Genomic DNA, 11,847 nt, shown 5'->3' with positions numbered 1-11,847 from the left:
TTCATATCCATGAATTTATGTGACAACAAGGCTTAAGTAGTTTTAGAATATGTCATTAACACGAATCGATACTAAAGTCACACGTGTTTAATGAGTTTTGGGACATATTCGTATTAATCCAAAACTTTGGACATAGAAGGTACGTGGCGTTCAAAAGTAAGTGGAACAATTGAAGCATTAATGTATTAAAGAGGGTTTTCTTTAGTGAACATAAAAAAAATTCCGACCAGAACTGGTAATAAGACGCTATGAGGAGTGTTGAGATGGGTTATACACTTTAAAAACTTGAGATTGGTTATACAGTTTAAAAACTTGAATAAATGAAGCAAACAAACCAAATGAAATTTTAACAAAACTTGATAAAAAAAGACAAAACAAAATTTTGACAACAATAACAAATAACAAAAATATAGAAATGATTTGTCTATCAGCAGCACGTCCCGGAGAGAGTCCTTTAAAACGAAGTAAATGGATTCCAACACCCTTGCTGAAGATTTGAGTTCAAGTTTTGAATTTCCTCTTGTAAATGTATCTTATTTTTCACCAATAATTTCACAAATATCACACACATATAACTAAGTGCTTTCAACCTTTCACAATACTATCTGGATTATTTAGCTTAAATGGATAAATTTCAAAAAGGTGAATTCGTTATTCAAGATAAACACATAACTTTTAATTGCTGGTCCCGAGGTGTCCGTAGGGACCGCCGTACTCTGTTGTACACAGTGGATCTCTCACATTTGCCACCGTAAATGCAAAACCATTACATATTGCAAGCCTTTCCCTCTCACCTTGGACTGCCGACTGGCTATTGTAAAAGTAATAAGCTGCAGTACCCCGTCCAAGATCTGATAATTACGAAACGGGACGAAAGCCAGAGGAAACAGGACCTTAGGGAAAATATGATAAAACAATCATACTAAACGCATAGGCTAAAACAAAAAACATTTTACAAATTGCATTTTCAAATACCTATAATTTGAGTACCCATCCCGGCTACTTCATTATAACAAGCCAAACAGGTCTTATCTCGGCTGTGACTTCCCGGGTACTACCCGAGCACGAGCTCTCAGGTAGGTAAAATTACAAATCGAGGGGTTTCCCATAAGATAAAGAACGATATTTACATTCACGCCAATGGAGTATCTTAAGGGATTAAATTTAGTTTGTTACAAGGAGGCATGTATAGTATAGACGAATACTCAATGTAGCAGTGATGCTGGAAGCTAACAAAACTCGAGGAGAGACTTTATTTTTCCCAAAGCGGAATTAAACTATCAAAAAGGAAAAAAGTGGGACGTCCAAGTGTACGGCAGTCGTTATTTGGCCAATTTTGCTAAGACATACCGCTTCCAAAGTGCTCTTAAGCTTAATACTGGGCATCAGAGACAACGGACATACGGATTTCTACACAACCGTTTGAAACAGACTTCAGGAAGTAAATTTCAAGGCTTGCCAACCAGCTTTACGTTCTGTATTAAAATTAGAGTGCCGCAGAAATCGACTACAGTGGACAACAGAACACAAAAGTTTGGCAATAACGTCAGTAATATTGGTGTTCTGTCCTTTTCTCAGACGAGTCGCGATTTTGTTTTGACTTCCATGTTGACAGAAGACTTGTCTGGAATGCAAATGGGGAAATAAATGCTGATTGTGTCATTTCTGAGCAATACAGAGTAAATAGGGGTTTGATGATGATTTGGGCAGACATAAGTATTGACTGCAGAACTGAATTGCACGATATTGAAGGCAACCTGAAAGGTTTAGAATACCGAAATGATATTCTTAATCCTGTTGTTAGATATATTGTATGTACTCTGGGGGAGGATTTCATCTTAATGGACGATAATGCTCGACCTCAGAGTCCGAATCGTAAACAAGTACATGGAAAGTGAAACAACTTAGCGCACGGACCCGCCAAGTCGTTTTCTAGACCTGATATATTAGGAATTATATATTAAGAGTAAGGTGCGCTGATTTTTACTTATTATACTTTTGTATAATGAATACAGGCAGAGCATTGAAATCCAGTTTAGCCTCTCCTCTATCATTCTATCAACAAAGAAGCAAAAATTCAATACTAGACGAATACTTTGGAAGGTAATTTTTTGCTGTTGTAAAAGCTTGTGTTTTATGGTATTTGGAAAGTGCTGCTAGAATTGTATGGCTAACAGAATCGATGACAATTCATTAATAATATGTACAACCTGTGATAAATTTGGTAAGGTTTCATGCAAAAGAAAAAATTCTGTTTCAAAAAATTAACATTCTAGCAGCATTTGGATTGGCCCTAACGCTGTAATTACATACATAATTTTGCAATTAATAAAATACATTTTCTAAGGACTTTTCATTTTTTCGTAAAGACAATTTTCTATTTATAGACATTAGGTGATGACGTTTTATTGAAGTGCTGAATTAAGCCTAAGACTCTATGACGTCTACATAATGGATAATGAACGATTTAATGTTTTATCTAGTGGTTTGCGTGGGGCAGTAGTTAGAGTGCCTGCTCTAGAGTCGTAAAGTAAGCAGTCAATCCTTAGGTCGCGGGTTCGAATCTCACTGTGAGACGTGGAGACCGGACCTTCGGATGAGACAGTATAAACCGAGGTACTGTTTCGCAGTAGGTGCTGGCACAAAAAGATCCCTCCCTACTCATTGGCCCTGAGAGCCGAGAATAAGACAAAATTTGCAGCTCTCCAGCGGCAAATGGTGTTGTCTCCACATGAATAAAAAATTCTCGAGAGGGACGTTTAACACTATACAATCAATCATTCAATCTATTGGTTTTCCGATTAATCAACGTTACATTTTACAAAAAGGTCTATTCGCCAAAAATGATCTAGGTACTGCCTTAAGTTACCCTCATATTTGCTGAAAAGAGTCTTTAGCTTACCAAAACAATTTATATTGGAGATCAGGACAAACCCTTAGTTCGTACAATCCCAGTGTCAAGCATGAACTTCAAATTTACAAAGTTACGAATCACAAAGTCATGACGTTAAGAAGATTGCGCAAATAAAATGATACCCTAATACCTCAACATTATGTTTGCATAATGAAAATAAGAAAAAATAAGTATGATTAATCAAAATACAAACAAAAGAAAGAACAAGACAGGTTTTATTATACGTACCGTTTTTGGACTTGGTTTTGGATGATTCTGTGAACTATCCAATAGTTCATTTTTACAAACGTGCAATCATTATTGTACAAAATAAATTTTGATTATTATTTAAGGAACATAAAAAGATCACAGGAAGATAAAAAAAAAATATGTCCATTTTTTATTTTTTATGCAAATTTTTCATTACATCAAAAGCTCATTTTGTTTTAGAAAACACAGGTCAAAAATTTGTCTATCTAGCAAATTTATTTATTTTATGCACTAGTAGAAGCAAATTAAATTCGGCTGTCATACTTTGCCCTTCAATAATTCTTAAGATTCCTGATTTTACAAAGAAAACATATTGTTTGTCTCATTTTCGTCTCATTTTTGTATGGTCACTTCTCAGATTTAGGTCGAGGTAAGAAGTTTTTAGGATTTGCTGCAAGGTCCTCTACTGTGTAAGTAGGCCTCTGTACACAATCAACCCCATCCATGCTTGAGAGAACTTTCATAGGACCCTTTGGATCATTGTAATAAATTCCAACGCTGTCACGAATTCCCAAACTTGGATCTTCAGGAAAATAATTCAAAGCAGAAGGAATAAGCTGACGTCACCGCCGACAGTTTGCATAATGGGTGTTTCTGACGTATGGGGTATGTGATGGATACCTAAGGTGACCCATGCAACAAGGTCCTGAAAGTAAAAAAAATCAAGTACACTATGCTTTCAAACAATAGAGTTTGCAAAGGTAGTTTACATGAATTTCATATCCCTTGTTATTACATGTAATCATTGAAATGATTACTATGTTAAAACCACTTGCATTGCTCAGAGGTTAGAGCGTGCGCTCTAAGACTTCCTGAGTACGGAATTGAGAAAGTCTAAAATTTCAGCCCTCTACCGTAAAAAGTTTGCAACTTAAAATAAGTGGAAAATTCTAGGGATGTTAAGCAGAAGAAATTAAATTCGACATTCAGATACAATAAAACATAACCCACCTATTTCGTGCATTGAAAATTACTTGAAAATAAGCCTGTTTTGAAAATAAGCCGGTCATAAATTTTGCATAAATTCAGGATGTGCGTTTAGTTGTCTCTATTGGTAAAACCTAATAATTTTTAAAACGGGCGCACAGAATTACGATACTTAATCACTATTCATTTAGCTCAAGATTACGGAAGTTCATCTGGATATTCTATTTTGGAAAAGAGTTAGTAGTTCTCAAACTATCGATTACCATTTATTTTCTTCAAGTTGATAAAAAGTCGTGAGTATATTCTTGTCGCTTACCAGTTTTTTGCATTGATAATAATACGCGATTTGAAAATAAGATGATTTTGAAAATAAATTCCCCACTTTCTTACTAAAACTTGAAATGCGCCGCAGGTTATTTTCAAGGTTTTAGGGTATATCAACATTGTCTTTAATTCTACATTTAGATATATCGACGGCGTTTTCTCAACAAAAAAGACATATTTATTAATATACTAATGAAATCGAAATGAAACACAACAAAAAAATCTTGTCACATTTGTTTCATAATTGGATATTTAACTGATAATAGATATTAATGAACGTAATGAACAACAGCCGGATTCCCCTTAAATCTTAATGATGTCATTTTATGACACCCAATTCATAAAAAAGTGCCTACAAAGAGTGAACATTTCGGTAATTGTTTGTTTATCGTGTCTTGGAAATTAATAAATAAATCTGCCTTACAAAAAGAGACGTATGTGAAAGTCGATATACATAAATAAAAAATTCAAATCAACAATTTTTAAGAACGTTAACGAAAATCTCCCATTGGACTCACATGGGCTGACTATACCCTATATCAGCTGAGGTGTTCCGAATGACAATGATTCATTTATTTATGCCGCACAAACTCGATCTAAAATTACATTATAAACAATTAAAAATGCCATAATTCCGTCACAAATCAATGAACCCATTAATGCACTCATTGATACATATCCATTAGATACATTTAACATAAAAAATCAGGTTTCATCGGTAGGGGACTAATAAGATAGAAATGGGAACGTGTACCGTGACAAGGTGAATTTCAATCGAGAAACTGTATTCACCTCTTTTTAAATTCGCCCAAATGAGTTTGAGGCGTACGGGGTGATAAAGACGCTTATTACTTTTCAAATAAATTGTTCGGAATTTTATGAATTTGAATGGGTCGGGTTGTCCACAGTTTTTCTAAAAAACGGGTGGAGATAGAAACTTGAAACTTTCAGGTATGATAAACCTATGTCTCTAGTTGTGGCTTTTGCAAATAGAATGAATATTGACCGATATTTACATGTTTTGACTTCTGATAACGCTGTCCACACGATGACTAAGGGCACGATTTGCAGTGTTTACATGAAAAATAATTACTTCTTGCTCTTCATGTTTTTTTAAAAATGAACTTTGCAAAGTAAGTAAATTCGCTGGTTCGAATCCCATTGTGGGACGTGGAGACTAATTCCTCGGATGAGCCCGTACAATTTTAAGTCCTTTTTACCAGTAGGAGCTGGTACAAAAGATATCCCTCACTGCTCAATGACCCTAACTGCCGAGAAAAGAACATAATTTGAAGCTCATATGACGTATCCATATGAGTGAAAAAAATCTCTCGAGGGACGTTAAACATTAAACAATCAATCAATAAAAATTGGGAATTACAAATTATAGCAGTTGAGATAGAATATCCTCTATCTCGCTCTCCCCCCTCTCTTTCTGAACAAATCTCTTTCGGGGAAGTCTCTAGAGCATATTTAAGGAAAAAAATAAGCCTAGTTTATATGTACGAGTTACAGGGAATGCAAGTTGAAGTTTACCTCTTGTAGAAATGGTTCATCTCCTATTAAGTTTTCAAAATTTACAACTCGGTCCTCTCCATCAAAGGTAGAGTATTTAGAGCTACTATATTGTTCAGATTCTTTTCTCTTTGTGACTGCCAATTGATACCTCATCAATGATGCTCCCGGTTTATTTCCTACTTCTTCTCGGAACAGATTCTTGGACATTCCTCTTAATAAAAGCCGATACGCTTTAGGATTTCCAAATTTATCTTTGTTTTCTTCATTGTAAAAAACATGATATCGGGGTTGGCTAAAATTATATTTGAAAGCGGCCTCTCTCTCCGTGGCATAATTTACTTTTACAATTTTAGTTTGGAACCATTTTTTGGGATATCTCCCTTTTAAGAATTGATTTGGCACTTTTTCTTTTCGTATATCGTAAGTAGAATAGCTATTTTTAGTGCCTCCAATGTCAAGATCAACCTTAAAATTAAACATGTGATGATGAAGAATGCCAGTAGCTTGTGTGTTTATCTGGAAGCCATATTTACAGCTGTCTTGGACGTAAGACGGCGAAACAATCCCTGATGTCGTTACTTTACTTTCCATGGCGCCATTGTTGTAGAACATAAAGTCATAGATATAGTCATAGTTTCCAAGAGTAGATATCATTCGGAGAACAAGTACATTTTTAGGTGCACCTTCGTAATAGCCAGATGGGTAGTCGTCTGCAACATAATGTCGTCTGAGTGGGATACCAGTATTGTGTTCGAATACGCAAATAGAGTTCCTTTTTATGACTGGTATATCTGAAGTTTCCGACATAAACCTTGAATCGGCAAAAGTTGCGTGAGATGGGCAATCAACACCTGGAACTAATGTCTGAATTCTGTTTCCAATCAAACCAATGCTGTCAAAATAGTTAGCAAATCTACCAAATGGTTCCGATGAAGAATAGAAAACTGTCATTTCTGAAAGACCTAACTGGTAAACTATCATTTCGTTTTTGAACTTTATTTGGAAAAGCTGAGGACCATGAGTAGGTGATACCCCAAACTGAAAGTCCCAGTTTATGTAGTGAACTGACTGGCCCTTGATTGAGTAACGTTTCCCGTCCGGTTCTACTTGTGTTGGAGGTCTTTGTGGATGTGCAGAAACACTTCAGGTGGATGTGGATCTGAGGGGAAACTCACGTGAAGTTTTTTCACCATTCCTTTTAGCCAAAACTTTCTAAATGATTGAAGCAAATCAAACAGTTGGCCATTGTACCACACATCTGCAGTCTGTGGTGTAGCAGTCCCGTTTATGGTGACAAGAACAATAAAATCAACAGGATTTAGGGTACTTGGACGTCGTCTTTGAAAAAAAGGAAACCAGTAACCTCGAAAGCCTTTATCACGAATTCCGGAAATTATTGCGGCATAAGGAATAATCATTTGAAACCCAAGACACCTGTTACTACAGTTTACTAGAGAACCCTCAAAACTTTCAAACAAAATATCACCAGCCAGCCTATTTGTCTCCTCAATGAGAACTTTGATTGCTGCTGATATTTCTGGATATGTGGCAGGTCTGAAGTAAAATGGGATATACTTAGGGTTTCCACAAAATCCTAAACGTGGAGCTAGCTGTACACAGTATTCTGCTACAACAGGACTCACTTTGCCACCATTAAAAACAGTGACCAACGCTTTCCGTATCATTTGTCGCTGAGGATTACCTTCGATGTCTTTCTTTTTAGGAAGAATTAATTCCATGGTGTAAATGTAGTTTGAAGACAAAGTTGCCTCACTTTGCATTGTCAAATTTAGACTTTGTTGTGAAAACATGAAACTGAAAATTGCTTTAATTTCCTCACTTGTCAGATCATGAGATGGCGGTGGGTTTCCAGGTTCAGTGAGATCAATGGAATTTCCAGATAGCGATCCATGACATTGAAGGCAACCATTTGGTATATTTATTTCATTTGTAGGGGCTGAAGAAAAAAAGAATAGGAAAGTTAGACGCCAGTAAATTTAAAAGCATTGCTCGCATAGAATCAAACTTTAAATAAATATTCATATATATATAATGATCGAGGTAGGTCAGTCTTGACACTCAAGCAGTCATGGTAGTTTTCATACAAAAGTTTGTTTAAAACTGAATGGAACTTAATTGTTTATTCGTTTAATTAAGGATAGCTGTCTTATATTTGGATTTTGTGATGTGATAAATCGATTGGCTTTCATATAATTTGCATAACTGCCGAATGCATACAATTATCACGCAAGCTAATCGATTGATTATTGTCATGAAATAAAAAAATCTGACAGTTATTTCTTATATTTTAATGCTCTGAATTCTACCAATCTACTTGCTGCTAGCCCTGCTTATGCTTAAATATCTGTCTCGACCTGTACGTGATTTTTTTAACCAACCAATGATATAACCATTACATATAACATATAACATATTTGTAATTTTATTCCTAATAAGAATATTATAATTTCAATTATAAAATCTTTGAGGGATAAGAAATGAAACAATATAGGCCTATCCTAATCCGCCCCATGTAGTCTATACTTACATTTTTGATAATGTGAAGCAGTCTCATGAGGACCTGAAATGTAAAAATAAAATATCGGTATTATTGCTCAAAATATTCAGACAAAATGCATGTACCCTATAACGGGTATTTTTACGTGCTGCTACTTATTACTAATTTCTACGATTTTTTTTTTATAAATCCGTAAACTTTACATGTAAAGTTTCACAGAAGTAAAAAAATGCCTCGCCTAAATTTTGAACATAGTACATGTTTTATATGCTATCACTGTCATTAGGCTTAGTACTTGGGGGCTATAAAATTACTTCTGACAACCGTTGTATTTAAGGAACTCTTTAAGTGAATATCAATTAGGATCAAACAAGATAATTTTAATTAATGCACACATTATACAAACATCGTCAATTACAAATTTTATCTGTTTTTCTTTGACCCATTCTTCTTTTTCACTTTTATTTGCTTACAGTAATAACTTTGGCATTTTAATACACTTAAATCCTTGTTCGCTGCAATTCTTTCAACTTAATCATGATGGTTTGTGTTATCTCTCTTTGTTTCCATTAAATGAAGACGGACACGTTGTGCGCAATAATAATGATGCGTAGACATGTTTATTGATTTAAAAGAATAAATTCAGGACATGTGATATATAAAGGTATGATGAAGTGTTATTTTATATTTTACATTTTACATTTTTATGCCAAAATGTCTTTTTCGATCAAACCGCTCAGGTATATTAATAGGTGACCTTTAATGATTAAAAAAAAGAATCGTATCACTTGGAGATATAGTTCAACCTTATAAAGAAAATGGTGTCAGGTCATTTCTCTCTAAAGAAAATGGTGTCAGGTCATTTCTCTCTAAAAATTTTTCTCTCCCAGGTTATTTCTCTCTCCTACCATTTCACGGTAGGTCATTTCACGGTAGGTCATTTCTCTCTCCTTCCTGGGTCATTTCACCCCATTTTTAATCTGGTCATATTATTAATTATTTACATTTTCATTCTTGTGTTATTAACTTTTGTCTCGTAAAATAAACTAAATTTTATCAATTTATGACCAATAAAATTCGAACGAGAGAATGTATCGGAATTTTATTTACGGTGGAAAATTTAATATTTGATATTAATGAAAATAAATTGATACCATTGTCCAGCCCTTGCTACTTGGAGCCCTCTTCTGTTAAGGGTAATAATTTTGAAACAAATTTTTTAACTCAATTAAAATAAATTTATTTGTTAAAAGAATTAATTTTTTACAAAAGCCGATGATGAAGTAAATAACAGTTTTAATAATATACAGGTTGACCTTACATGTATATATGACCTTTTTTATTATGTTTTTGAGTTTCTTACCAGTTGGCTGATGCTTGACACCTTTCACACTCGCAACAAGGAATGAAATCACAAGTGACCGTAATATCTAAAAAAAAGTCAAGATTTTTTGTAATTTATCTAGTTAAATATTCAAGTAAAGTTACAAAAATATACATCGAGAACATGAGTTTTAAAATTTAAAACATGTCAGTCAGTATCTGTCTCAATAATAAATTGTATTTGCTGACATGGTCAACATGATAAATAAGAAGAAAAAAAAATAAACTTGCATTATCTGGATACTTTGTTACATGTACATGTACCAAATCGTTTCTTATATGGTGAAACGGCAAATGATCTCTAGTTTATAATAAGTATTTTACGTAGATTTCGATTTTAACACTATTTAATACTTTTATTGTTCTTTCTAGTAAGTCACTACCGATAAGATTTTCCAGCTTATAAAGCATGTCATCTTTTCGTTTTATATCCTATTGTTTACATGTATACAATATGACATACGTAAAAGATTGGTTATCACACGCAAACGTCCACTCATACAATACGACTATTGAGAAGATCATATATGGACGTCTGAATACATCCTTTAGAACCAGGACCTGTTGAAGGATAAGCATCACCGGTCAAAGTCTCCCCTGCTCTTGTTATGGTCGGGCACATGACAAAGACCGTAGACAAATTCAGAATCAAATAATTGTCCAGTAATTTATTGGGGAAAAAGTCAACCAACATTCGACATCCTGATAGATTATATTTGCCTCAGCGTCAGCCGTAAATGACCCTAAGCAAACCCGAAGCAGAACCAGAGAGCAAACAAGGGAACGCGATCCGGGTTCAATTCTGTTAGGATGTGTCCGATCGGTACTGTATAATATTTGATATTGAAAATGGATATATACCTGAAAAAAGGAATAATTTATAATCATAACTTCCTTTAAAAATAAAATAACAAAAAATTTAACTTACCGTCAAAAGTCTCATTCTGCTATCTGTTTGTTAACAACAATGCAAAACACATTATTTAATTTCGGTTTTATACGTCTTCTGTGTACTTAAAAAAAGGTTTAATAGGACAAAAACTGAATTACAAACTAAAAAAAAACTTCGGTCTCCCGCAATATGAGGACTTAATGTAATTACGTTAAGGTGTGAAGGGAGCGTTTACTTAATCATTTACGACAGAAATTTAATTTTTTTTTTTTGAATTTTGAAATAATTAATAAGATAAAGTCACGAAGAGGATTGATTACTCTTCTACCGTAATATACAATGTAAAAGATAAAAATAAATTTCGATTAATGTTTTTATTTTGTGTAGAATTTCAGAAAATGTTTATTCAACAATCAAGCTTTTAACTAATCAATCAGCAAAAGAAAAAAAAAACATATTTACATTCCAATTACATATCCGATAAAAACGTTTTCACAAATTATATACCTGTATTAATCATTTGAATAAAAAATATTTATTTCCGCAAAATTACGTTTAATCATTATGTCATAAAAAAACTTCGCAAAACAAAACTAAATACCGGTTTTGGCGCTTGTTGACGTTAAGGGGGCCGACTATAGTTTTATTGTGTGAAAACTACAATAGCGAAACTCTTTATTTTTATACCATATATAACTTACATTAACTTCAGTGTACATGCAAAGTTTGGGAAAAATCTACCGTCCAGGTATTTTTGAGGGACCGTCTCAAAATACAGGTACATTTATTATAAGATTACATAGGAAAATGCTAATTTTTAGCTCTTTAAAGCAAATTATGCAAATACTACAATAGACATTTTGTTCAAACTATAATATTTTATGAGTAATACTATATGATACAATATATGTAAAAAACACAAAATTCTACCGTCTTGTTAAGAGAGGGGGCATCTCAAGATGCAAAAAAAAAGCAAATTTTACTATTTTTATAGAGTACTACAAAATATGACGTAAACAATGGATTCACAAGAAAACATAATAAAAATATTGGAGATATTCTAAAATTTCTATGCATTAAATTTCAAAAGCGCATGTTTATTACTTTTTCTGTAATAATATT

At 33.7% G+C, this 11,847-nt stretch overlaps 2 protein-coding genes across 2 annotated transcripts; both read right to left on the bottom strand.

Annotated features, from left to right (window-relative positions):
* Window positions 1–3,282: 3,282 nt before the first annotated feature.
* Window positions 3,283–7,026, bottom strand: LOC134252090 (putative amine oxidase [copper-containing]). Its single transcript, XM_062734530.1, has 2 exons — window positions 5,951–7,026; window positions 3,283–3,809 (listed from the first exon to the last, which is right to left on the bottom strand). Exons 1-2 carry the CDS (start codon window positions 6,911–6,913, stop codon window positions 3,702–3,704), a joined length of 1,071 nt encoding a protein of 356 aa, XP_062590514.1. The 5' UTR covers window positions 6,914–7,026; the 3' UTR covers window positions 3,283–3,701.
* LOC134252092 (putative amine oxidase [copper-containing]) lies at window positions 6,914–10,784 on the bottom strand. The gene is made up of 4 exons (XM_062734531.1): window positions 10,762–10,784; window positions 9,814–9,880; window positions 8,481–8,513; window positions 6,914–7,889 (listed from the first exon to the last, which is right to left on the bottom strand). Exons 1-4 carry the CDS (start codon window positions 10,774–10,776, stop codon window positions 7,036–7,038), a joined length of 969 nt encoding a protein of 322 aa, XP_062590515.1. The 5' UTR covers window positions 10,777–10,784; the 3' UTR covers window positions 6,914–7,035.
* Between the last annotated feature and the right edge of the window lie 1,063 nt (window positions 10,785–11,847).

Source organism: Saccostrea cucullata, unplaced genomic scaffold (assembly GCF_032062105.1).
Source record: "Saccostrea cucullata isolate Sc308-1 unplaced genomic scaffold, CSIRO_AGI_Scuc_v1 ctg1582, whole genome shotgun sequence".
Lineage (NCBI taxonomy): Eukaryota > Metazoa > Mollusca > Bivalvia > Ostreida > Ostreidae > Saccostrea > Saccostrea cuccullata.
This window is presented reverse-complemented; position numbering and strand designations above follow the sequence as displayed.